Consider the following 24,975-nt stretch of genomic DNA (forward strand, 5'->3'; position numbering starts at 1 on the left):
GAATATCATGACCACATTGAATTTAACCTTTAAGGTCATGTGAAGTACAAAGGTTGTAAAAAAAAAAATTGAATTTGCACCAAGGACACCTCAATTAGTTACAATGCTGGGCATCAATGTACATTCAGAATAAAAACAAGTGGCCAAAAACCAACATATCCCAAGGTCAGACATTGAAAGTAGCTGGACTGCAATTCAAAGAGCCTGGCATTTCCCATGGACAGCTCTATTTTGGATGTTCACCTGTTGGAAGCCCAAGCAGTCTCTATGTAAATGTTCCAAGTGGAAAAACTAAAAACATTGTTTATTATAAAGCCCTTAGCTGAGAAATGTTTGTCTATGTTTTGCCAGAAGTCAACTTTGTTTGAACCATGCATCTCTGTTACAAAGAATATAAATTGTTTGAAAAAAATTATTTATGGAGAATTACCATGAAGTTTTTTTGCTTCAACCATGTAGTCAACAAATATGTGTTTTATTTCCTGGGCAATGCCGGGTATCCTGCTAGTATAACATAATTCACAAGATAAAAGAACAGAAGTAGGCCATTCAGTCCATTGAGTCTTCTCCACAACTCCAGCCTGAGCAAAACCTTTCTCACATCTAGTTCCAAATTCCAACCTTTTCCCCATATCCCTTGATACCCTGACTATATAGATACTCATCAATCTCCTGCTTAAACTCCTCCAGTGATCAGGCCTCCACAGCTGTAAATGGCATTGATTTCCACAAATCCATGACCCTCTTGCTAAAGAAATTTCTCCTCATCTCAGTTTTAAATGGGTACCTTCTAATTCTAAGACTCTGCACTCTTGTCCTGGATTCACCCACTAAAGGAAACATCTTATTCATATCTACTCTGTCCAATCCTTTCAGCATTCAAAATGTTTCTATAAGATCCCCTCTCATTCTTCTATTCTCCACTGAATAGATTCCAAGAGCTGCTGAACTTTCCTCATATGTTAGCCCTTGAATTCCAGGAATCATCCAGGTAGATATTCTCTATACTCTCTCCAACATCATTACATCCCTTCTAAGATAAGGGGCCCAAAACTGCACTCAGTACTCCAAATGAGGTCTCACTAATGCCTCATAGAGCCTCATCAACACCTCTTTACTCTTATACAAGATTCCTCCTGAAATGAATGGCATCATAGCATTTACTTTCTTTGTCGATCTAACATGGCGGTTAACCTTTACGTTATCCTGCATGAGGACTCCCCGCCAAGTCCCTTTGCTCTTCTGAATTTTCTCCCCGTCCAAATAACAATCTGCCTGTTTATTTCCTCTTCCAAAATGTACAACTGTACATTTCTCAACATTATATCTCAAGTTTCATTTCTTTTCCCCTCTCCTCAACTGTCTAAGTCTCTCTGCAACCTTTCGGTTTCTTCAACACTTCCTACTCCACCACCTATCTTGGTGTCATCTGCAAACTTAGCCACAAAACCATTCAATCCATAATCTAAATCATTAATATACATGGTAAAAAGAAGCGGCCCCAACACTGACCCCTGTAGACCACTAGTAACCAGCAAACAACCAGAATAGGATCCATTTTTCCCACCCTTTACTTTCTGCCTATCAACCAATGCTCCACCCATTCTAATACACAACATCCACAGCCTCTCCCTTGCCCATCTTACTTGAGATTTCCTCAAAAAAAATTCCAATAGGTTGGCCAGGCAGGACCTTCCCTTCATGAAACCATGCTGGCTTGGACCTATCATGTCATGCACCTCGAGGAATTTCATAACCTCGTCCTTGAGGATCGACTCCAATAACTTTCTAACTACTGACATCAGACTAATAGGCCTGTAATTTCCTTTTTACTTCCTCCCTCCTTTCTTAAACAGTGGATCTACATTTGCGACCTTTCAATCCTCTGGAACCATGGCAGAGTCTATTGATTTCTGCAAAATCTCGAAAATCACCTCCCTCAGAACCCATTTCATCTGGTCCGGGAGATTTATCTATCTTTAGTCCATTTATATTACTGGCACTATATCTCTAGTAATCTTGATTGAACTTAATTCTATGCCCTGAGACCTCTGACCATCAGGTACTAATGTCTTCCTCAGTGAAGACTGGTGCAAAATACTCATTTAGTTCCTCTGCCATCTCTTTGTTACGTATTATAATTTCTCCAGCATCATTTTCAATCGGTCCTATAACTAATCATGTCTCTCTTTTACTCCATATTATTTTTAAAAATTTAGTATCCTTTTGTAAGTTATTTGCCAACTTCCTTTCCTAATTCATCTTTTCTTATTAATGACTTTCTTCATCTCTTTCTATAAGTTTTTAAAAATTTCCCAGTCCGCTGTTTTTTCCACTAATTTTTGCTTCCTTGCACACCCTCCTTTTTGCTTTTATTTTAGCCTTAAGCGCTCTTGTTAGCTACATTTGTGCAATTTTATTTTTTCTTGAAATATATCTATCCTGCACTTTCTTTATCTCTTGTAGAAATATCCAATTCTGCTCTCCCGTCCCTCCATCTTGCTTACTTTTCTAGTCAACTGGGTCAGTACCTCTCTCATACCTCTGTAATTTCCTTTGTTCCACTGAAATATTGACGCACCTGATATCAACTTTTCCTTTCCAAGTATGAAACTGAACTCAATCATATTATGATGACGACTTCCTTTTCTTTTAAAATATTTTTATTGAATTTAACATATTAATCCTACATACAAAGTCTACTAATATAGCAAAAAAATCATGTAATATACATATTAGAAATAAATATAATTCAAATCCACATATAATTGTTGATTAAATATTATTTCTTAAAAAATAATTCTAGATAGAAACCAAATGAGTTACAATATAGCAATCCTGGGTCATAACACAAAGTAATATCTGTTTAATGTGATAATATGATCTAGGACAACTATAATTAAACCTGTAAATAATTGATTTATCTAAAAAAAAGAGATAAAAAGGGAAAGAAACTAAAATGAATTCTAATCTAACCCCTCCCTCTTATCGAAGTTAACGTGAATGAAAAAATAAAGATATGAATTGATTAGTGACCTTTAGAAACCAGACAGAAAATCGCCAGAGCATCCATTCATAGAATTCTATCATGATTGGCAGATTTAAGTAATTTGGATGATCAGAACATCCTAAGGGATCCATTACCTTTAATTCCCTAATCACCTCAGGTTCATTACACATTACCCAATCCAAATCTGCTGATCCCCTGGCGGGCATATCGACGGGCTGCTCCAAAAAGCCATCCCAAAGGCATTCTACAAACTCTTTCTCCTGAGGTCCAGTACCTTCCTGACTTTCCCAATCCCCTTTCATGTTTAAATCCCCCATAATTATTTAATATTAAATAACATTATTGGCTGAATCAAACAAAACTAGCTTTTTAACTGCAATCAAATTACAACAAGTTCAATTGCTTTAAAATCAGACAATGTAATTTAGAATTTAGACTTCAAGGTCACACCTTATCTCCAAAAATCCTAATTCTTCCCAGCTGTGAAGAAGTTCTTTGTTAAAAGAAAACATTCCAATGTTTCCAATTAAAACTTTAAAATATAGTCTTTGGTTTATAAAAAGATCAAAACATACAACATTTTAACAGATTAAGATGAAAAATATCCTTAGAAACATTGATCTTCACAATGGTTTGGAAACTGAAAAGTTCGCCAACTTTTAAGGAACATTCCAAGACCATGAGTGCACAAAATATTCATATCTTTCAATCAGTTCAAAACCAAGAACATGGGGGAAAAGAGTGTGAAGATACTGTTTTTTTTCATCTATTAGTACAATTGCTCAAATTGTTTGGTTTGCACGGGCATTTCATGGGACAGTCCATCACATTGTTTTCAGTCTGGAGTCACACATAGGCCAAGGTTAGGACACACGATTTCTTTCCCTTGAGAACATTAGTGAACCAGATAGGTTGTGGTTACCATTACTGATACCAACCTCATATTGCAGAGTAAATTAACTAATTGAATGTAAATTTCTTGGTGGGATTTTAATCTGTTTGTTGAATTTGAGTCCATTGCTCAGCATTGCTAATCTAGCAATGTAATCATTATGCTGCTGTTTGCCTTTCGGTAACTTACCAGTGCACCATGTTGGCAAGAGATTTAGAAATGAACAGCAGTACAGATGGTGTGACCTTCTTCCCACCCTAACCATATTGAAATACTCCAGGCTTAAAGCAGACTAAACTCGAGATATATATAATCGATATTCAGTATCAGTGCTCAATACATGAGCACACACAAACACATGCGCACATGCACACACACACGAATGCAAGCACACAACATGTAGTACTCTCATATTGTTTTGGACTTGATTGTGGTCTGGTTGAGTTGGGCTGAGTCATATAACTCTATGACGGCTTTAATGACTAAAATAAGAGCACCATGTTTTGAAGATGATTGATTGTGTTTGAAACAGTTGGTGCCCTTTGTACTGTGACAGAGTATATAGATAAGTTTTTGGGAGATAAATTGGGAAAGGTTTGTTAGAGTAGGTTACATACAAACACTTTAAAACAGATCTTATGTGAAATACTGGATCTCTGCACCCTGCTAGGCATATCGGGGCCTCAGACCTTTTGCAAGAGCTGTGAAGAGTGCTCAAGAGACTTCACTAATGGATTGTTGTTTACAAAAGGCAACAGATGAAAGAGCATGTCGGAGCCGCTGCTGTCTGGAAGAGAGCTTGCTGTTGTAAGAGGGTCATGTGGTTTTGCAAGCAGAGAGAGTCAAACAGGTGTTCACTCAGAGAGAGAGAGAGAGGGAGCCACAGAGATCACTTGTACAGTGTTACAGCCAGCAGACAGCAGCTGGGATCACCTGATCAAAGCCCTTGTGGGTCATGCAAGAGGAGAAGACTGGGTGTCTAATGTTTCACTTGGAATAAGAGAAGCAAGAAGGTACTCTGTGGAGACCTGAAAGAAAGAGGCTATCATCTGGAGAACCCTGACGGAGTAAGTTTCATCAGCCAGACACTGAAGTGGCTGATTAAAAAGGAATCAGTTTTGGGTGTCCTGGAACAACAAATCTCTCTCTGAAAACCGACAAGAACCTTCCTGAGTGGTAACCATTCACCTTTCAAGCACCAAAGCCTGGTGAACTTTATGAATGTTAAATTCTGTGCACAGTATAAGAATTTCCTGTAACTAGAGAACTTGGAGGAATGAGAAGTGAGATTGGACTGTGAACCAAAGAACTTTTCTGAACTTACACACACATTACAAACATGTGCACTTAGAATTAGAAGGGGGTTAAGTAAGTCAATAGAAATAAGTTAAAGTTTGATTCTATTTTCATGTTTAAAGATATTCAAAGCTACTTTTGTTTAAGTAACCATTTGTCTTGGTGAATATCTAATGCTGCTTGGTTTTGGGGTCCTCTGGGCTCATAACAGCTCATTTAAATTCATACATTAAAAAAAAGACTGCAGTGTTTCTCTTTAATGAACCTTGAGGTGTATCATAATATGGGGTGATAGGAGAGTCATTATTTTCAGAAATGCTGGGAGATGGTTACAGTTGTGGTGAGGATTTTAGTAAATTGTCAGGCTACCATTACTAGATCTACAGTCTTTTAACCTGGGTTTGTGCCCCAGGAATAAACATGCCAAATATGTTGGGACATTTCAAATTAATAGTCTTAACACTCTAATAAATGTTTTTAAATCAAATGGAGAATATGAAGTCCCTGACAGGCAGAGCACCTTTTTGGTGGAGGAAGCATCCTGTGTAATACCCAGGAAAATGTGGGAGAATATTTCCATGGAAATGCTATTACCAACAAAAAAATTATTACAAGCAGATGTTTGCTATTTTCGTCACTTTGTTTATTTGAGAATAGTGTGTGATAATTGGGAAATTATTTAAAGTTGGCCCTCACTTCAACATCTATTAGAGCAGAGAAGTTCAAATTCTCATGCAATAGCAGTCCTCTTTCAAGTAAACAAGCTATGAAAACATGATGCGATTGAAAAATATAGCTGGAAAATGTCATTCTGGGTAAAAAAAAACTGGAATAATGATAAATCACTGAAAGTCCTGGCCACGTATTCCCTCTGATGGATTTTATTTTATTGTTAAGTTATTCAGTTTACAGCTATGCCACCTTAATTTGCAGATTGGGTTAAGATTATAGACCCACATGGTCTAATTGAATGATGGGGCAGTGAACTGAAAGATTTAATTTTATAACTTTATGTTCAGGATATAATACATCAGAGCTTATCAGGGCTGGAGAGGATGAGAGAAAACAGCACAGGCAGAGGGGAGAGCAGCATGTACAGAGAGGGACCAGCAGTTAATTGGATCATTAGCTAAACAGATTGAAGAGCCAAAGGTCAAGTCAGGTCAGGGAAATGGACCTCTGAGATTGCAGAGCAGTGCCAAACACCTCAGGGAAGAGGGTTGATGTGGGGGACAGGGGGAGTAGCAAATATGGAACACAGGAAAATTCAAAATTGATGGAATGCTCGATCACAAAATAGTCGGGTGGAAAATCAAGACCAGTTCCTGAAACTTGAGATGAAACGTTTGTGTTACATTTGCTTTAGCTTATCCAGGAACTGTGGATTGTCGGACGCTGGCAGAGGAAACTGCCTTGTATTTAGCCACAGCCAGAGGATACCTGGACTGCATGCTTTGTCTACTGGAAGCAGGAGCAGAATGTGACATTACAAATAAGACAAAAGAAACTGCACTCTACAAAGGTAAACAGCAATGATGAAGTGGACATGCCTCAGTTAACTTATTGTACGTGTCTCTTCAAAACATTCCCACGTACCCCATAAACTGGCACATCCTGAAAATTATGGGGGCTTTGTCGAGAATGCACACTAGATTATCATGTACTTGACTGACTGTGGACTTCTGCACCTATTTGAAGGACTACTCCCACCGGAATCCTTTCTTAAACAAATACCTTTTTATAGAATTAATAAGCAACTTTCACAGGTTTTCCTCAAGGACACAAACTGTTCATACATGGAAAATTATACCCATTGCTTTATTTTGGTTAGGCCCTCATCACCAACTTGCTTTGCAGGAGTCCTTCATCAAAATGACTGCAAGACAGTGACATAGTACCACTTCCTAATTATGGATGGTTGATAAAAACAGGCTGCACCATAAACTAGTGAAAAAACAAAACTTTATAATTTCAAATGCCCATATTGCAGTGTACAGGTTTACTATAGGAAAAATTCAAGCAGATTTTTACAGTGTTTAAACGACAATGCAATATGCTTTTTGACCACAACAACAATATTCCCATTTTTATCACCGTAAACTAATTTAACTTTGACTTTTCTTTTCAAACAGCTTGTGAAAATAAAAATGTGGAAGTCGTGAAGCTTCTGGTGAAGTTCAATGCTGATGTCAATCACCGGTGCAACCGTGGATGGACTGCCCTTCACGAAGCTGTTGTACGAAGTGATCTGGAAATAATTGAAGCGCTCATTACTGCTGGGGCCAAGATTGAGTCAACAAATGCTTATGGAGTCACTCCTTTGTTTGTCGCAGCTCAAAGTGGGCAATTGGAAGCTGTGCGATTTCTCATCAAGTGTGGTAGGTTCAGCTACCTCGCAAGGCTGATATTTGAGAGGTGGCAGAATGCCGGCGGATTACTTCCAGTGGCAAGGGTTTGGAGGTCAAAAGAAACAGCTGGAGAACACTGGGGAAAGAACCAGAGCTGGGATGAGAAGAGCAGTCAGTTTTTAATGTTCTGCATGTCTGAAGGGGTGGTGGATGCTGGATAAATACTTGAAAAGGAAGTTTGTTTGTAAAAGAGAGTGAGATTAATTAGAATTGGTACAAATATCATTTGATTCATGATTCCACAAAAGTCTTTATACATATTGAGCAATAGATGGATGGTCTATAATCCAATATTATTTTTAATTATTTAAAGTAAGAGAAATTAGGAGCAAAAAGAGGGTTGTTAAAGATTACATCATGATACAGAGTTGGGTGGGAAAGTGGCAGATGAAGTTCTGTCTGGAATTGTGTGAAATAATACACTTTGAGAGATTGAACCTGAAGCTGGAGTATATGGTTAATGGCAGAATTCTTAACAGCTGGACCAAATGAGGAATCTTGTGGTCCAAGTCCATAGATCCCTCAAAGTTGCCACGCAAGTTGATAGGGCAGTTAAGAAGGCATATTGTACGTTGGCCTTCATCGGTCAGGGGAGTGAGTTCAAGAGTAGTGAGGAAATGTTGCAGCTCTAAAAAAATTCCGGACAGACATCACTTTAAGTGGGGGTGGAAATCCTATGGTCCACAGGCCCGATCCAGCTCCCGATCCCGGCCCAACACAAAGGTACCATGTGCACCCAGCCCACTGATACAAGTACAAGCAGTCCCCAGGTTATGAATGTTCCATTCCTGTCTGTCTTTAAGTCAAAATTTGTAGGTAAGTCGGAACAGGTACATAACGGTTCTTGTTTAGTGTTTTTAGCTTCAGTTAGTTAAATATTTGTAGTATATTTTTTATCTTTCTATGCAAAATAAGATCATGATTAAAAGTTAACTCTTACCCTTGTTCCATCGATGACCTGAATACTGGATGGGGCATTCGTGGGGTAACATTATGTGCATGCGCAAATTGGGGGAACAGTCCATTCATAAGTATGAGTTTCTGTAAGTCAGACATTTGTAATGCGTGGACTGCCTGTAGTGTAAAAAAGTTAAATTCGGTCAAATTCACGTCTCATCGCGTCGCGTCAAATGTGCGTCGAGTCAGAGTCACGTCAAGTCAAATTCGCTTCCCGTCAAATTTGTGTCGCATCAAATTTGCGTCGCGTCAAGTCAGTCTGTTTGGCAATACATGCATGTGAGCATCTGTTCTCAAAAAATGAAGAACACCGAGAACCACTTGAGAACAAATCTGACTGATGCCCATTTAGATGATGTCATGCTATTGGCACCAACAACTGTCACCCTATATCGAAATGCTTTCAAGCAACAAACAAAATCTAGTTTCCCACTGACTGAGCTGCTGTCTGGTTTGGGGTTAGTTATTTTGTTTCCATTGTGACTAGTTTTTTTTCTCTTTTTTGATTTTTATGGGTTTTTTATTGTGTCATTTTAATGACTAACTCATGATTTTTGGTTCATTTCCAGTTTGGAAGATGCCTTCCCTGACCTGAGAGGCATCATGGCAGTTTTTTGGAAGGAATACTGTTGATCGCATTGCTTGAACTTTTTCTATGGATTGTTTTTTGATAAATTGTCGCCAGTCATGTTCATACATTACAAACTACAAGCAGAGACAATCGAAAACTTCAGTTACATAATGTCTGTGTTTCAGTATTTACTTCATTTATGGCAGCATCAGTGCGGCCCACTGTTTAAACACTGGTACGGCATCCGGCCCATGCATGGTAAAAGGTTGTCCATTTCAGTTCTGGTCATCTTATGATAGGAAGAATGTGGAGGCTTTAGAGAGGATGCAGAGGAGATTTACGAGGATGCTGCCTGCACTAGAGAATATGCCTAATGAGGAAAGGTTGAGCGAGCTCGAGCTTTTCTCTTTGAGATGATGGCAGTCAGTAGGCAACTTAATAGGAGTGGATAAGAATATGAGAGGTAATAAGAGACTGGAATGCCAGCACCCTTTTTCCCAGGGAGGCAATGGAAAGTACCAGGAGACATGTGTTCAAGGTGAGTGGAGGAAGTTCTGTGGAGTGTCAGATGTAGGATATTTACACAGTACCTGGGTACCTGGAATGCATTGCTGGGGGTAGTGGTTGATGCTGATACTATCGGGACATTTAATACACTTTGACACATGGATGTAAGAAAAATAGAGGGTTATGGGTGTGAGATAGGGAAAAATTAGATTGTTGTGGAGTAGGTTGGCATAGGTCGGCACAACATCATGGGTCGAAGGTGCGTAGCTTTCTGTAAATGTTCTATATGATAAGCAAACCATTCAGTGAGCACCCATCTCAGAATCAAATTCTCTACAATTTAACCTCTGTGAACATGAAGGGTCATAAATTTTTAAGGCCATCTATTCATTGCAATATTGCTCCAGTTTTGTTTTTGTAATGAGAGCTGTATCAATGATACCATGTTGTCCAACTCTCCTCAGGTGCTAATCTCAACACTCAAGCCAGTGATAATGCCTCAGCGTTGTATGAAGCCAGCAAAAATGAACACGCAGACATTGTGGAGTTTCTCCTTTCACAAAACGCTGATGCAAACAAGGGAAATAAGGACGGCTGGTTGCCTCTTCACATTGCAGCAGCAAAAGGCAACATGGAGTAAGTTGCAACAGGCATTTCGAATGGAGAAAGGTGTGGAAATTTCCCTCCCTATGGAGGGAGATCTAGGACAAGATGGCACAACTTCAGGATTGAAGGGCATCCGCTTAGAATAGAGACATGTAGGAATTCCTTCAGCCAGAGGGTGGTAAACCTGTGGAATTTGTTGCCAAAGGCAGTTGTGGAGGCCAGGTCATTGGGTGTATTTAAGACAGAGATTGATAGGTTCCTGATTAGCTCAGGCATCAAAGGTTATGGGGAGAAGGCCGGGCAGTCGAGCTGAGTTGGGTAATAAATCAACTCATGATTAAATTGTGGGGCAGGCTCGATGGGCTGAATGGACTGTTTCTGCTCTTATGTCTTATGGATATGAGTTCAAAAAAGTTATAGAGGTTTTAATTACCATCGACTTGTGCTCTGTGATTTGAGTTGAACCTTTAATATTATCACTAAAAGGAAAAGTAAGCTGAAAGGTTACTAGCTGAACTTGATGGGGACCTATTTTAGCAACAGTGCAGATTCATGAATATATTTCCTGGCACTAATTTAAGATTTTGATATCTTCAATTTAAATATTTCCTCTAATTCATGAAAATATGCATCAAATATTACATTATAAGATGGCGAACTGGAACAAGAATATTCACTGTGTACATATTGTTGCATCCAGGTTATGCAATTAATGCTAAATGTTATGATTAGAATTCACTACTTAATTCTGGAGAAATCCATGATATGGCCTGCACTTGAGGATAAATGTTACTCTCCCAGGGAATGGCCACTTCGTTAATACAAAATGCTTTATTAAAGATTTACAGATGTAAACCAAAATTAACTGTTTACCTATTGAGATTGTGTAATACCAGTTTCTCTTTTAATATCTAGGAAATAGAGTTAGAGAATCTTATTTTGCCAACCTAAAACCTTTCTTCTCACTTTCTCCTCCATCATGGTTGTCGGCAAGCGTCAGTGTAGAAGAGTATGAAGTGTGCCTCCCTCAGTTATTCGTCAGCTGTCCAGGACACCCCATATTCACTTTGAGTGGACAGTCCTCTGATCCCAGTATGACAAACAAGGGGAGTAGAAGAGGGACCCTATGAGGCAGGCATTTGATCCAGGAGTCAGGAGTACTTTCACTAGTACAATAGTTTTGTATCCTAAGTGAAGGAATTCAATCAAAAACCCAAATGTGAACATGTGTGATTCTCATGAGAGGCTGAAGCTTTGAGCTTCTAAACAAGATTACCCTTATGTACAAAAAGGCATCAAGTGGCATTTAATTTGATTGGATTCCAATAGTTTTCTTCTGGGTGTGCAAATTCTATGGAAAGAAAAAGTTTGAAAACCACTGTTTTAATCGTACATCATTGACTCGTTATGTGCATGGTTTCATAACTCCAAAGGAAATGGGCCAATGACCATTTTTCTCAAGCAAAATATTTCAGTACCAATTGAAATTCTCCATAGAATTTGGAGACCTGATCCTTTAAAGGGAAAGCCCCTTTAAGATTTTAATGTCAATCACTCTGTTCTCTCTCCTTCATTTTGAATCTCCTAGCTTCCCAACATGAATCTCCAGCCTGATCATGATCCCACACACAACTACCAGCATCAGTCTTAATCTCACCCGTCCATCCAACTGACACCTTGAGGTCCTGATTGCCCAAGAACTCTTCTCCAGTTGAAACTCTAACTCTTCTTTCCCACTCTGTGGTCTCTCCAACATGACCTGCACTCCTCTGCCAACCGGCCACTGAGGAAAACCCTTCTTTTTGCAGAAGGCAGAAGGTGCCTCAGGGTTTCAGACAAAAAAAAGTATTGTGACAGGGAGTCAGCCTTGCCTTCACTGCCAATTAAATACCCAGAATAATTTCTAGAATAAAGAATATCCAGACTTTTAAAAGATCTGTGAAATAATCCATTAACATAAGGAAAGTTTTGCCTGGAAATCTGCCTTTGAGCTCAGATGACGAGCCTACAGCATATTGTATTCCATTTCGGAAAGGCGATCAATTTGCATGTTGGAAGTGGAGTAGTACATCTATTAATACAGATACCTGTCCCTTTCTCAGCAATGGTATGTTCATTGTTTGGAATGAGGAGGAATTTCTTCATACAGATAGTGAATCTGTGGATTCATTCCCATGTATGGCTGTGGAGACCAAGTCATTGGGTATATTTAAAGCAGAGATTGAACATTTCTTGATTAGTAAAGGTATCAAGGGTTATGGGGAGATGTTGGGAGAATGGGGTAGGGGGTGGAAAAAAAATCAGATGGAATTGAGTGCCAGAGTAGACTCTGTACAAGGACATATTGTGTTGATTGAGTTAAGTGAATCATTAAACCCATTAATCTGTGTGCTAACTAACAGATGAAAAAGTTTGACAATTGATCTCATACAGCATTTACTTCTTCGGCTTCAATACAGAAGTGTCAAGATTCTGTTCAGATAACAAAGGGTTAATTTTACACCTAGCCCTCCCTCTTGTGCAAATAACTAAACATAGGCATAGGAGTGTGAACTAATTCTGAGAGTAATTGAGTGCAGGCACAAGTTAATCACATCAATTAGATGTCCCTATTGAAAATAATTTATGTCTGACAGAAGCTTTGTTCTCACCCAGCCTAGTTCAAATGTTGATTCCAGTTACCAGTAAGGTTCGGGTGAGACGCAGTGGAATTAGCCCTCTTCACCTTGCTGCACAACACAACCATGTGGATGTTATGGAAGAGCTCATTGAAGCCGGCTACAATATCAATGCCCTCTTATCGCCTGAAAGATCACGACTTTTTGAAGACAAACGTACTTCTGTTTTGTACTTTGCTGTCTACAACAACAATATAGAGGCTACAGAAATACTGCTGAAGGCTGGCGCAAATCCTAATGTGGATCTGATAAACCCGCTCCTTATCGCTATCCGACAAGGCTCCATTCAAATTATCCAGATGCTCATGGACTATGGAGCCAACATCAACGCCTACATTGCCACACATCCTACCTCCTTCCCAGCATCAATCATGTTTTGTATGAAGTACCTCAGTCTGCTGAAGTTAATTATGGATTACGGTGCTGATGGAGAATCTTGCTTTAAGTGTGAATATGGCAGCTGTCAACATCCAGAACAAGAGCAGAGAAGGCCCGACAGAGAACTGGAACATAAACACCCGAAGGTTGTACAAGTAAGTTCTAAAGTATTCATTTCAACAAAAACACTCATACAATAATGAGATTTTTAAAATTTTTGTAAGGCATTGAGCAAAATTAATGAATAATAAAAATACCAATTCATAATCTGTATGGAGCTTAATAATGATTGATAATTAATAATAGACATACATGCAGCATGGTAACAGGCCCTTTTGGCCCATGTGCCTGTGCCATCCAATTTACACCCAAATGACCTACACCCCCAGTTTGTTTTGAAAGGTGGGAGGAAACCGGAGCACTTGGAGGAAATCCACACAGACACAGGGAGAATGGACAGCACCGGATTCGAACCCCAGTTGCTAGCTTTATAACAACGTTGCGCTTGCCACTACATTCATCATACCACCCATCGTATTGGGGATTATTATCAGTTACCACACTGGACAACATAATGCCTTGAGGGTACTTCGTGTTTCCAAGCTTAAAGGGCCTATTTTAATTCTTAGGTGATATGGAATTGAAAGAAAGGGAGGCAAAAAAAAATGTAAATACATGAACCAAAGTTTCACTGTTGTAAGCTTTTGGGGCTTATTAAGACCATCAGTAATTAGTAGCTCTCATTTGAGTGCTCATGAAGGAACTTCCCATGTGTTTTGGGAACTCTCCGTTACACATCCATGATGCAGAGTACTACTCTCTCACTTCCTAAATGGAATGTGAGTGACGTGCAGAGGTTCTCAACTAAGTAAGGGATTGCTTAAGGTGGGATGTGGGTGGAAAGAAAAAGTTTGAAAACCACTGTTTTAATCGTACATCATTGACTCGTTATGTGCATGGTTTCATAACTCCAAAGGAAATGGGCCAATGACCATTTTTCTCAAGCAAAATATTTCAGTACCAATTGAATCTAGATCAGTGATTCTCAACCTTCCCTTCCCATCACATACCACCTTAAGCAATCCCTAACTAATCACAAAGCACCAATGGCATAGGGATTACAACATTGAGAACCACTGGGATAGAGTTAGGGTCATGGAGATGGAAACTTCCAAAAAGTTTGAAGTTTCTTCTCAATTTCTACACCTTCCTCTCTGTTCCAGCTGCATTGACTCTGCTCTCACTTCACTCCCCCCCTTGGCTCAGTTATTTCAGGCCTGTAACTCCGAGCAATAATTTAATGAGATTTATTCTATTTCACACAGAATTTAAATACACACTGCCATATGTTTCAACTCCTGAAGCCTCTCAAAATTTGGCCAAAACTGAGCAAATTCCTTAAATGTGCCTCACAGGAACATTGCCCATAGACATTTTAAAGATTCTTTAAGTCATTGCCTCTCAGAGTCTCCACTGCCTTCCCTGGAAAGGAACCCCAATGATCTCTTTTTCTATCCTTCTGTGAATTGCTAGGAGCATCAAAGGGTCTAAATTACCGCCCTCTAAAATTCAGAATGACTCTCGAAATCATCTGCAAATTGCACTCATCTTTAATCATACTCATAATTGAGAATTGTGAATGCAAGTACTTTGAACCCGTTACCAGGGAAACCACATGGTGAAATATTGTGGAAAATAGACCAAATATCTTGACAGTTAAAATTCTTTGTTGTATTTTGTCTGGGCAAGCTGAGAAATGCTCAAAAAGCCAACCTATATTTTAAAAAATAAAATGCATTCTTTCAGTGAAGTGGGCCACAGACAAGGTAAATCACAACCTTAGATCCATAGAACACTGCAGCACAGAAAACAGGCCATTCAACCCTTCTAGTCTATGCCAAAAACATCATACTACTGACCTGCAGCCATTCCATAACCCTCCACATCTCTCCCATCCACACATCTATCCAATTTATTTTTAAAACTTAAGAGTGAGCCCACATTTACTACATCAGATGGCAACTTGTTCCACACTCCCAGCATTCTCCAACTGAACAGTGTCCCCTAATGTTCCCCCTAAACCTTTCCCCTTTCACCCTAAAGCCATGTCCTCTTGTATCTCTCCTAATCTAAATGGAACGAGCCTTCTTGCATTTACTCTCTCTATACCTCTCATAATTTTGTAAGCCTCTATCGAATCTCCCCTCATTCTTCTCTGGTCCAAAGAATAAAGTCCTTACCTGTTTAATCTTTCCCTGTAACTCAACTCCTGAAGACCCGGCAACATCCTTGTAAATCTTCTGTACACTCTTTAAATCTTACTTATATCCTCCCTGTAGTTTGGCAACCAGAACCTCACACAAATACCCCAAATTAGGCCTCATCAATATCATACAACCTCACCATAACACCCAACTCCAGTGCTCAATCCTTGCCTTGATTTATGAAGGCCGAGATGCCAAAAACTTTCTTCACAACCTTATCTACCTGTGATACCACTTTCCTGGAATTATGTATCTGAATTTACAGATCCCTTAGTTCCTCCACACTCCTCAGTGCCCTATTTACTGTGCATGTCCAACCTTGGTTTGTCCATCCAAAATGCAGCACCTCATACTTTTCTGCATTAAATTTCATCTGCCACTTTCTGGCCCACTTTCCAGATCCCTTCCTTGCTCTCCACAACTCCTCCAATCATAGTGTCATCAGCAAACATGTGATCCAATTTACTACATTATCATCCAGATGATTGACATAGACAACAAACAATAATGGTCCCAGCACTGATCCCAGGGTGAGGCACACCACTAGTCACACATCTCCAGTCTGAGAAGCAATCATTCACTACCACTCTGTTTTCTCCCTTTCACCCAATTTTGAATCCAGTTTACAACCTCTCTATGGATACCTAATGTTAGAACCTTCTGAACTAGCCTCCCATGTGAGACCTTGACAAAGGCCTTACTAAAGACCATGTAGACAGCATTCAGAGCCTTTTCTTCATCTACTTTCTTGGTAAGAAAGCCCTGAAGAACCCTATAGAAGCCTATAGGATTCATTAAACACGACCTGCCATGCACAAAGCCATGCTGATTATCCTTAATCAGCCATTGGCTGTCCAAATACTTGTATACCCGATTTCTCAGAATACCCTCCAATAATGTACCTACTACTGACATCAGGCTCATCAGCCTATCATTTCTTGGTTTACTTTGGGGCCTTTTTTAAACAACGGAACAACATGAGCTACCCTACAATCCTCCCGCACCTCAGCAATGGATAAGGATGTTTTAAGTATTTCTGACAGGGCCCCTGCAATTTCAGCACTTGTCTCCCTCAAGGTTCGAGGGAATATCATGTCAGGCCCTGGGGATTTATTTACCTTTATTCATTGTAAGGCAGCAGGCACCTCCTCCTCTTTATATGTTCCATGCCCCTTCCTTCCTTATCCACTTCACCAGTTTCCTGAGTAAATACTGTTGCAAATAAAAACTGTTTAAGGTCTCCCCATCTCATGCGGCTCCACTCTGATCTTCAAAGGGACCAATTATGTCCCTTATTATCCTTTTACTCTTAACATACTGGCAGAAACCCTTCAGGTTAACCTTCATATTAACTGTAAAAGTAACCTCATGCTTCCTTTTTGCTTACCTAATTTCCTTCTTAAGTATTTTCTTACATTTTCTACACTCTTCTAGTAACTGTTTTGCTCCTTGTTGCCTATACCTGCTATTCACCTCTCTTTTCTTCTTAACAAGGTTGCCATTATCCCTTGAAAATCAAAGTTCCCTATGCCTTTAATCCTGACAGGACCATGCAAACTCTGCTCTCTTAAAATTTTGTCTTTGAAGGCCTTCCACTTATTGAACACATCCTTGCCAGAAAACAACTTATCTCAATCCATTCTTCCTAGATCCTTTCTCATTTCCATAAAATTGGCCTTTCTCCAATTTAGAATCTCATATTGAGGACCAGACATATCCTTATCCATAATTAACTTGAAACTAATGACATTATGGTGACTGTACCCAAAATGTTCACCTACACATACTTCTGTCACCTGACCTGTCTGGTTCTCTAATAGGAGATCAGGTATTGCATCTTCCCTCCTTCTCACCACTCGGCCATCTCTTACTCTACATTGCAAGCCATCCCCTACTCTACATTAGGTCAAAGTGAATCAAAGAGGATACTCCCGGTTCAGGGAATCCCTGAAACCAGGTCTGCATCCGGATAGCATTAACCTTATTGGGGTGAGTAGAGTTCCTATCTCTAGAAAGCTTATGAAAGGCTGCACTGAATTTGGCTGGTTTTAGGTGGGCTCCCAGGTCTATGCTCAGAGGGAATTCCTCAGACGCCCATAAAGCTGAGGCTGGATTGTTGTTGGAATGTTACTCAAAATGGACAGCTCTCACATTTCAGATTTGATCTGCTACTGAAAAGATTGCTAATAACTGTGTATAAATTTCAGAACTATTGGTTTTTAATGTGCAAATTTTCTTCAAAAGGAAACTGAGGTCGCTCATAAACAAAATATTTTGGCCAGGCAAATTCCAATTCATTCATTCAAACAGTGACCTCACTAAACTCAGTTGCTATAAATTGCTTCCCAAATGAAGCCAAAATAACATTGTGCTGTAATTTATCTTTAAAGTGATATTCCAGATAAATATTAATAGTTCAGCATCCACATGCAATCTCCATAATATTATCAGTCAGGAATTTTCCCAGTGACTGCAGGACCAAGATTCTGCTGCTGGATATAAACATATAATTAAAAATATTATTTTAAGATCCACATGGACCTGACCCAGTTTAGATTGCAGAATGAGATGCTAAAACTTATTTGCAGACAAGATGGACAAAACTGACTTTCCCTTTATATTGAGGACCAGACCAGAGTGAAATGAAACAAACTACTTCAGATGCTGGAATTCTGAAACAAAGTCAGAAAATGCTGGAGATACTCAACAATTCAAACTCTATCTGCGGAGGGAGTTAAAGTTTCAGGTCAATAAACCTTTATCAGAACTCAGTTCAAGGTTCATTGACCTGAGCCATTCATTCTTTTTCTTTCTGTAAGTGTTTCATAAACTGCTGAAGGTCTCCATCAACCTTTGTTTTTATTAAACCTCATAAACATTATTTATTTTAGTTATTCAAGTCAGGTCAAGTTTATTGTCAGCAGATTGCACAAGTAAAACCTGACGAAACAGCGGTCTCCGGTCCTCAGTGCAAAATATGCAGATGCACGGCCAGATGGAACACACATACAATCAAAATATACATATGCAGGACAAGAATTCATATATACAAATAAATAAATAAATATTGTTTCATGGATATGAGAGCCCCAGATGGTTAGTGTGAGAAGGTCCTTTGGTCATTCAGCAATCTCACAGCCCGTGGGAAAAAGCTGTATCTCATTCTGATGGAGCTGGCTCTGATCTTCACGTATCTCTTCCCTGATGGGAGCAGCTGAAAGATGCTGCGTGTGGGCTGGAAGGGGTCCTCAATGATTTTGTGCGCCTTCTTCAGACAATGATCCAGGTAGATTACATCGATGGGTCAGAGGGAGATTCCAGTGATCTTCTCTGCCACTCTTATAGTCCTGTGGATTGACCTCTGATCCATTTCTCTGCAGCTACCATATCACATTATGATGCAGCCGTCCAGGATGATCTCAATAGATCTCCTGTAGAAGGTTTACATGATGGTGGCCAGTAGCCTTGCGCACTTCACTCTTCTCAGGAAGTGAAGACACTGTTTCCCCTTCCTGACAAGTGAAGAGATCTTGCATGTCCACGATAGGTCACTAGTTAAGTGAACTCCAAAGAACTTGGTGCCCTCCATTCTCTCCACTACAGAATTATTCTTGTCTTATATTCCTATTGGAAACCAGATGTTGCTTTACCTCACCCTTTCGCTGTCAGGATGAGGGTGCATACAGGTCAGTACTGGGCCAGCTCTCTACGAGGGTGGGACTGCTCCATTCTTTCTCACAAAAGTCTGGGAAAATGTAACCCAATACATAGCTCATGTGGATGGGTCCCATTCTGTGGGTTCCTTCCCATAGGGTGGGTCAAATCACTGAAACCTCCGCAGGTAGTTCACCAGAACCACCTCCCCTCTCTCTGAATGTCATTGAGGCCTTGGTGTCAGCCAATCTGGCCAGGCCCTTTCCCACTCCCCCCACCCCCTCCTCTTCACATCACCATGATTGTCTCTGTAGCACCTCCCTCTCTATCTTTCCAAACTCAGAACAGAGTGAGTCTGTGTGTGAGGGCATAAGTAGACCAGTATTCAGCACTGGTGACCTGAACCTAGACACTGCAGTAAAGCTGAATATTACAAAATCTGCAATTTCCATAAAATCAAAATTTGCACAGGACCTTAGACATGGACCACATGTTTAGACAAGAAAAAGAATAGCAGATTCATCCCCATCTCAAGTACATTACTTAAATAAAATATCAAACATAGAATATTACTGCACAGTACAGGCCTTTCTGCCCACGATGTTGTGCTGACCTATATAAACAAAAAAACCTAAACCGTCCAAACCTCATAGCCCTCTATTTTTTTCTTTCATACATGTGCCTAATAGTCTCTTAATATTTCAACCTCCACCACCAACCCTGGCAATGCATTCCAGGCACCCAGAACACTCTGTATAAAAAAGAATTACCCTGATGTCTCCCCTAAACTTTCCTCCCTTCACTTTGTACAGATGTCCTGTGGTGTTTGCTACTCATGCCTTGGGGAAAAAAGGTGCTCGCTGTCTACCTTATCTGTGCCTTTTGAAGACCTCTATTAATTCACCTCTCATCCTTCTTTGTTCCAAAGAGAAAAGCCCTAGCTCTGCTAACCTTGCCTCATGAGACATATTTTCCAATCCAGGCAATCCCCTGTTAAATCTCCTTTGCACCCTCTCCATAGCTTTCACATCTTCCTATAATGAAGTGACCAACTCTGAACAAAATATTCTAAATGTGATCTCACCAGAGATTTGTAGCAGGCCTTCTTAACTATCCCATCAACCTGCACAGCAACCTTGAGAGATGTGTGGATTTGCACCACCTCTGCTCTTCCACTCTGTTCAGTATCTGATCATTAACCCTGTACTCAACCTTCAGGTGTAATGATCCAAAATGCATCATCTCACATTTATCCCATTTGAAACCCATATGCAACCTTCCTGCCCAACTTTGCATCCCATTTAATCCCTTTCATAATCTACAATAAACTTCAACACCATCCAAAACTCCTCCAACCTTTGTATCATCCACAAACTTACTGACCCATCCTTCCACTTCTTCATCTAGGTCATTTTTAAAAATCACAAAGAGCAGGGGTCCTAGAACTTAACAATCTCAATGTTTTTAAGATCCAACACTTACTTTTCCCTAACCTTATTTAGCCTATCTCATGTTTCATGGAAGCAGCTTTCTCATTTCAAATCTCTCCACTGCATCTTCCTATCTTTTCACTGCACTCTGATACCCTGCACACCACCCCTTCCTCTCAGCTGGCAACTCCCTGATTCCCTCCCATCTTCCCTCTTTATTATTTCAGCCTTTTCTTGAACTCTCAGACAGGTTTCCTTCTGCTTTTCTATTCTCATCCCTTTTTTGAAAGCATAAACAACCCATAGCCGTTGGCTTGACTCTGAATTTAATCTGTTCGCTCTCTACGCACTTCCTTCAATCGCTTGATTGTAAGGCAAATGGAGTCTATTTCCCATACACAGGCAAATGCAGGTTAATTCATGATATTCTACTTCAAATTTTAACTGCTGGAAATTTACAATTAAAACTGGTATTAAGCTTCAATTTGTAGTTCCTTGCAAATGAATGATTTCAGAGACTTTTATTAAGCAGATATTCTTTATTAGAATGTTTTCAGCTTGCTATGTATGGTTTAGCTGAGGACTGTCAATTATTCAATATGATTTGTTACAGCATTGAAATATTAGCAAGTCTCTGTCAGAAAGAGGTTGAATAGATTGCACCAATTTTTCTGCACATTGTAGTTCAATTAAGAGAGTCAAATAATTGTAAGACCAGGATAATTTTTTTACTTGCACCTCATTGAGTATTGGTTTGCACAGGATGCAAGTGAATAATGTACAATATGGCACAGTGTTGGCCTTTAACACAACACATATCACAGTCAGGTATTTCGAGCCTCCTGGAATACAGAATAGAGATTTAGGATGTCACAGATACAGTCAATTAGACGTCACTATACTTGACAGTGTTGTCACAGTATAATCATCCAACATAAATGTGTCGCAAATATTGATTGTAGCCCTTTGCTTGAAGGGAGTGTTGTAAACGTAGACATACAGCAAGGTAATAGGCCCTTCCAGCCCTTGAACCCATGTCGCCCAATTAACCTACAACTCCAATTAACTTATAACTGTGACCCCCATGGAGTTCCTGATGCCACGGCCACCCACTCCCACCCAGGCCCCAATCCCCTACTCACCAGAACTCCTGACGCCATGACTGCCAACTCCAGTGCTGAACCAGCAGAAGAAGATGCTGGAGCCTCCCTCACTGACTCGCCCTTCGTGAATTCCAATGCATACTGTTACCTTGCTACTGGATCTGAATTGCTTATTCCCCCTCACTACTCCTTCCCCATCCTTCTGCACCCCTCCCTACTCCACCCCCATTTCCCCCTCTCTGCCCCCTCTTCTTCCCTACCCCCAACACTCAGAAATCATCCCTCCCCCTCTAGCTAGCCCCTACCCTCCTTTCCCCCCTCTGACCTCCCCTACCCCACCCCCCCAAACCTCCCCTACCATCCTCCCCTCCTCCCTACCCCTCTGAACTCTCCAATCCCCCTCCCCTTGCCAACCCCCCCTTCCCTTCCCTCCAACCTCCCACCTCCACCCTTGGACCTCCCCAACCCCCTCCACCCCCCTCCCCCCAATAGCTTCCACAATACCAATCCACAGTGTAACTCTTGCTTGGTTTTTACTATCCCCTCTGACCTTCCTTCTCTGAGACGGAGCGCTAAGTCCTCAGCAGAGGCCTCACCTTTGTCCCCCTCTTCCCAAACCTCAATGAGTTCTGGGAATGCCACAATGTTGAACTTTTCTTCCACTGCCTCCACCTCTGAGCCCACTCTCATGACCATGACACTCCACCCCCCATCCGTTCTCCTGCTTCAAGCCTTCTTCCTCTTCCTGGACACCTTGTCCTGGCCAGCTACCAGCTCTGGACCTTTTTATTTCCAACTGCTGCCGAGACATCAACTGTCTCAAATTTACCACCCCCCCTCTTGTATTCCAACCTCACCTCCTCAAAACGCTCTGCCCTCCACTCTCTCTGCAACAATCCCAACCTCATCATCAAACCCGCAGACAGGGGTGGCGCAGTTGTGGTCTGGCACACTGACCTCTATCTTGCTGAGACCAGTTGACAGCTCTCAGACACCTCCTCCTATCAACCCTTCCCACAGGACCCCACCACCACACATCAAGCTATTGTCTCCAAAATCATCTTCAACTTCATTCCCTCAGATCACCTCCCCTCCATGACTACCAACCTCATTCTTGCCCACCCATTGCCTATTTCTAACTCCTTCCCAAGATACACAAATCCAACCATCTGGGTAGATCCATTGCTTCTGCCTGCTCCTGCCCCTACCTTGATTCTATCCTTTCTTCCCTGGTCCAATCCCTCCCCACCTATATCTGCAATACCTCATATTCCTTCCATCTTCTCAATGACTTCAGATTCCCTGAATCAGACCGCCTCATCTTCACAATGGATGTCCAATCCCTTTATACCTCTATCCCCCACACAGAATGTCTGAAAGCCCTTTGCTTCTTCCTGGACCAAAGACCTGGTCCATCTCCAATAACACTTTCCCCTTCCTAGATCTCTCTGTCTCCATCTCAGAAGAAAAGCTTTCCTCTGACATATACTACAAACCGTCCAACAACTGGACTACACTTCCTTACAACCTGACCCTTGTAAAGATTCCATCCACTTCTCTCATTTTCTCCATCTCCACTGCATTTGTTCCTGAGCTTCTGAAATGTCTACCTTCTTCCACAAACATGGCTTCCCCTCCCACTATCAACTCAACCATCACCCACATCTCCTCTATTTCATTCTCATCTGCCCTAGCCCTCTCTAATTCCAAACACAACAAACATAGAATCCCCCTCATCCTCACCTATCACTCCAGCAGCCTCCACATCCAACATATCATCTGCCGGAATTTCTGGCACTTACCACAGGATCCCACCACCAGACACATTTTTCCCTCTTCTCCCCCTCGGCCTTCGGCAGGGACTGCTCCCTCCATGATTTCTTCATGCACTCATCCCTCCCCACCCATTCACACCTCTGGCACCTTCCCATGTGCCCGCAGGAGATGCCACACTTACACTCACACCTCCTCCCTCACCACTGTCCAGTCCCCAAACAGGCCTTTCATATGAAACAATACTTCACCTGTACACCCAGAGGACTTATTTACTGCATCTGGTACACCCTTTGTGGCATTCTGTACATTGGAGAGACTGGTCGCAGACTTGGTGATCACTTTGCCCAACACCTCCGTTCCATTCACAACCACAGTGACCTCCCAGCGACCAACCATTTCAATTTTGAGTCACACTCCTGTCCTTACATGTCTGACCATGGCCTTATGTACTTTCCCACCCTGACCACCTGCAGATTAGAGGAACAAGACCTTATTTTCCATCTGGGCACCCTCCAGCCACAAGGCATGAACATTGACTTTACTGCCTTCCATTAAACCTGCCCGCCTTTTCTTCCCCCTCCTCCCTTTTCCTGTCCTTCCAGTTCTTTCACCCACACAGCCCTACCATTCTCTCCTCCCTCCTTTCTCCACCTATCATCTCCCATCTTGCCAACCCTCTCCCCCCCTACCCTTTTATTCAGACACTTGCCAGCATTTTTTCATACTTTGATGAAGGGCCCAAGCCCAAAATGTTTGTTATGCATCTTTGCCTTTGCTAGATAAAGGAGACCTTGCAAATATATATTTATTTTAACTATGCATAATGCTAAATGTAAATGACATGTTATGGGCCCAGAGGACCTCAAAACCCAACAGCAATAGAAATTCACCAAGACAAATGGTTACTTAAACAAAAGTAGTTTTTAATTTTCTTAAAACATAAAAACAGGATCAAACTTTAACTTATTACTATTAACTTAATCTAACAACCCCCTTTTAATCCTAAGCGCATGTATAGGTAATGTTCAGAAAAGTTCTTTGATTCACAGTCCAATCTCACTTCTCACTCCTCCAAGTTCACTGGTATCAGGCAATTCTTATACTGTGCACTGAATTTAACATTTTTGAATTTTCACCAAGCTCTGGTGTTTAAAAGTAATTGATTACTGCTCAGGAAGGTTCTTTTTGGTTTCAGAGAGAGATTCATTGCTCATTGGACACACACAAACTGATTCCCTCCGATCAGCCACTTCAGTGTCTTCCCGAAGAAACTTGCCCCATCATGGTTTTCCAAATGATATCTCTTCTGCAAGTCACTACAGAGTTTCTTTTTGTTTCCTTTATTTCAGGTGAAACACTCGAGCTAGCCACTTCCTCTTGTATGGACCAGGCTGCACTCAGAACTCACAACCCGTCTTCAAAATGGGATTTTAAACAAGCTGCCA

General features: G+C 40.8%; 1 protein-coding gene across 2 annotated transcripts in view; it reads left to right on the plus strand.

The window, feature by feature from the left end:
- asb2a.1 (ankyrin repeat and SOCS box containing 2a, tandem duplicate 1) overlaps positions 1-24,975 on the plus strand; it is a 58,685-nt gene that overhangs the window by 20,688 nt on the left and 13,022 nt on the right. For both annotated transcript variants that reach the window (XM_069916194.1, XM_069916195.1), the window contains exons 5-8: positions 6,565-6,720; positions 7,331-7,576; positions 10,106-10,277; positions 12,903-13,458. In XM_069916194.1, the coding sequence (XP_069772295.1) occupies positions 6,565-6,720; positions 7,331-7,576; positions 10,106-10,277; positions 12,903-13,458 (1,130 nt within the window). The remainder of the gene's footprint in view (positions 1-6,564; positions 6,721-7,330; positions 7,577-10,105; positions 10,278-12,902; positions 13,459-24,975) is intronic.

Source organism: Narcine bancroftii, chromosome 2, assembly GCF_036971445.1.
Source record: "Narcine bancroftii isolate sNarBan1 chromosome 2, sNarBan1.hap1, whole genome shotgun sequence".
NCBI lineage: Eukaryota > Metazoa > Chordata > Chondrichthyes > Torpediniformes > Narcinidae > Narcine > Narcine bancroftii.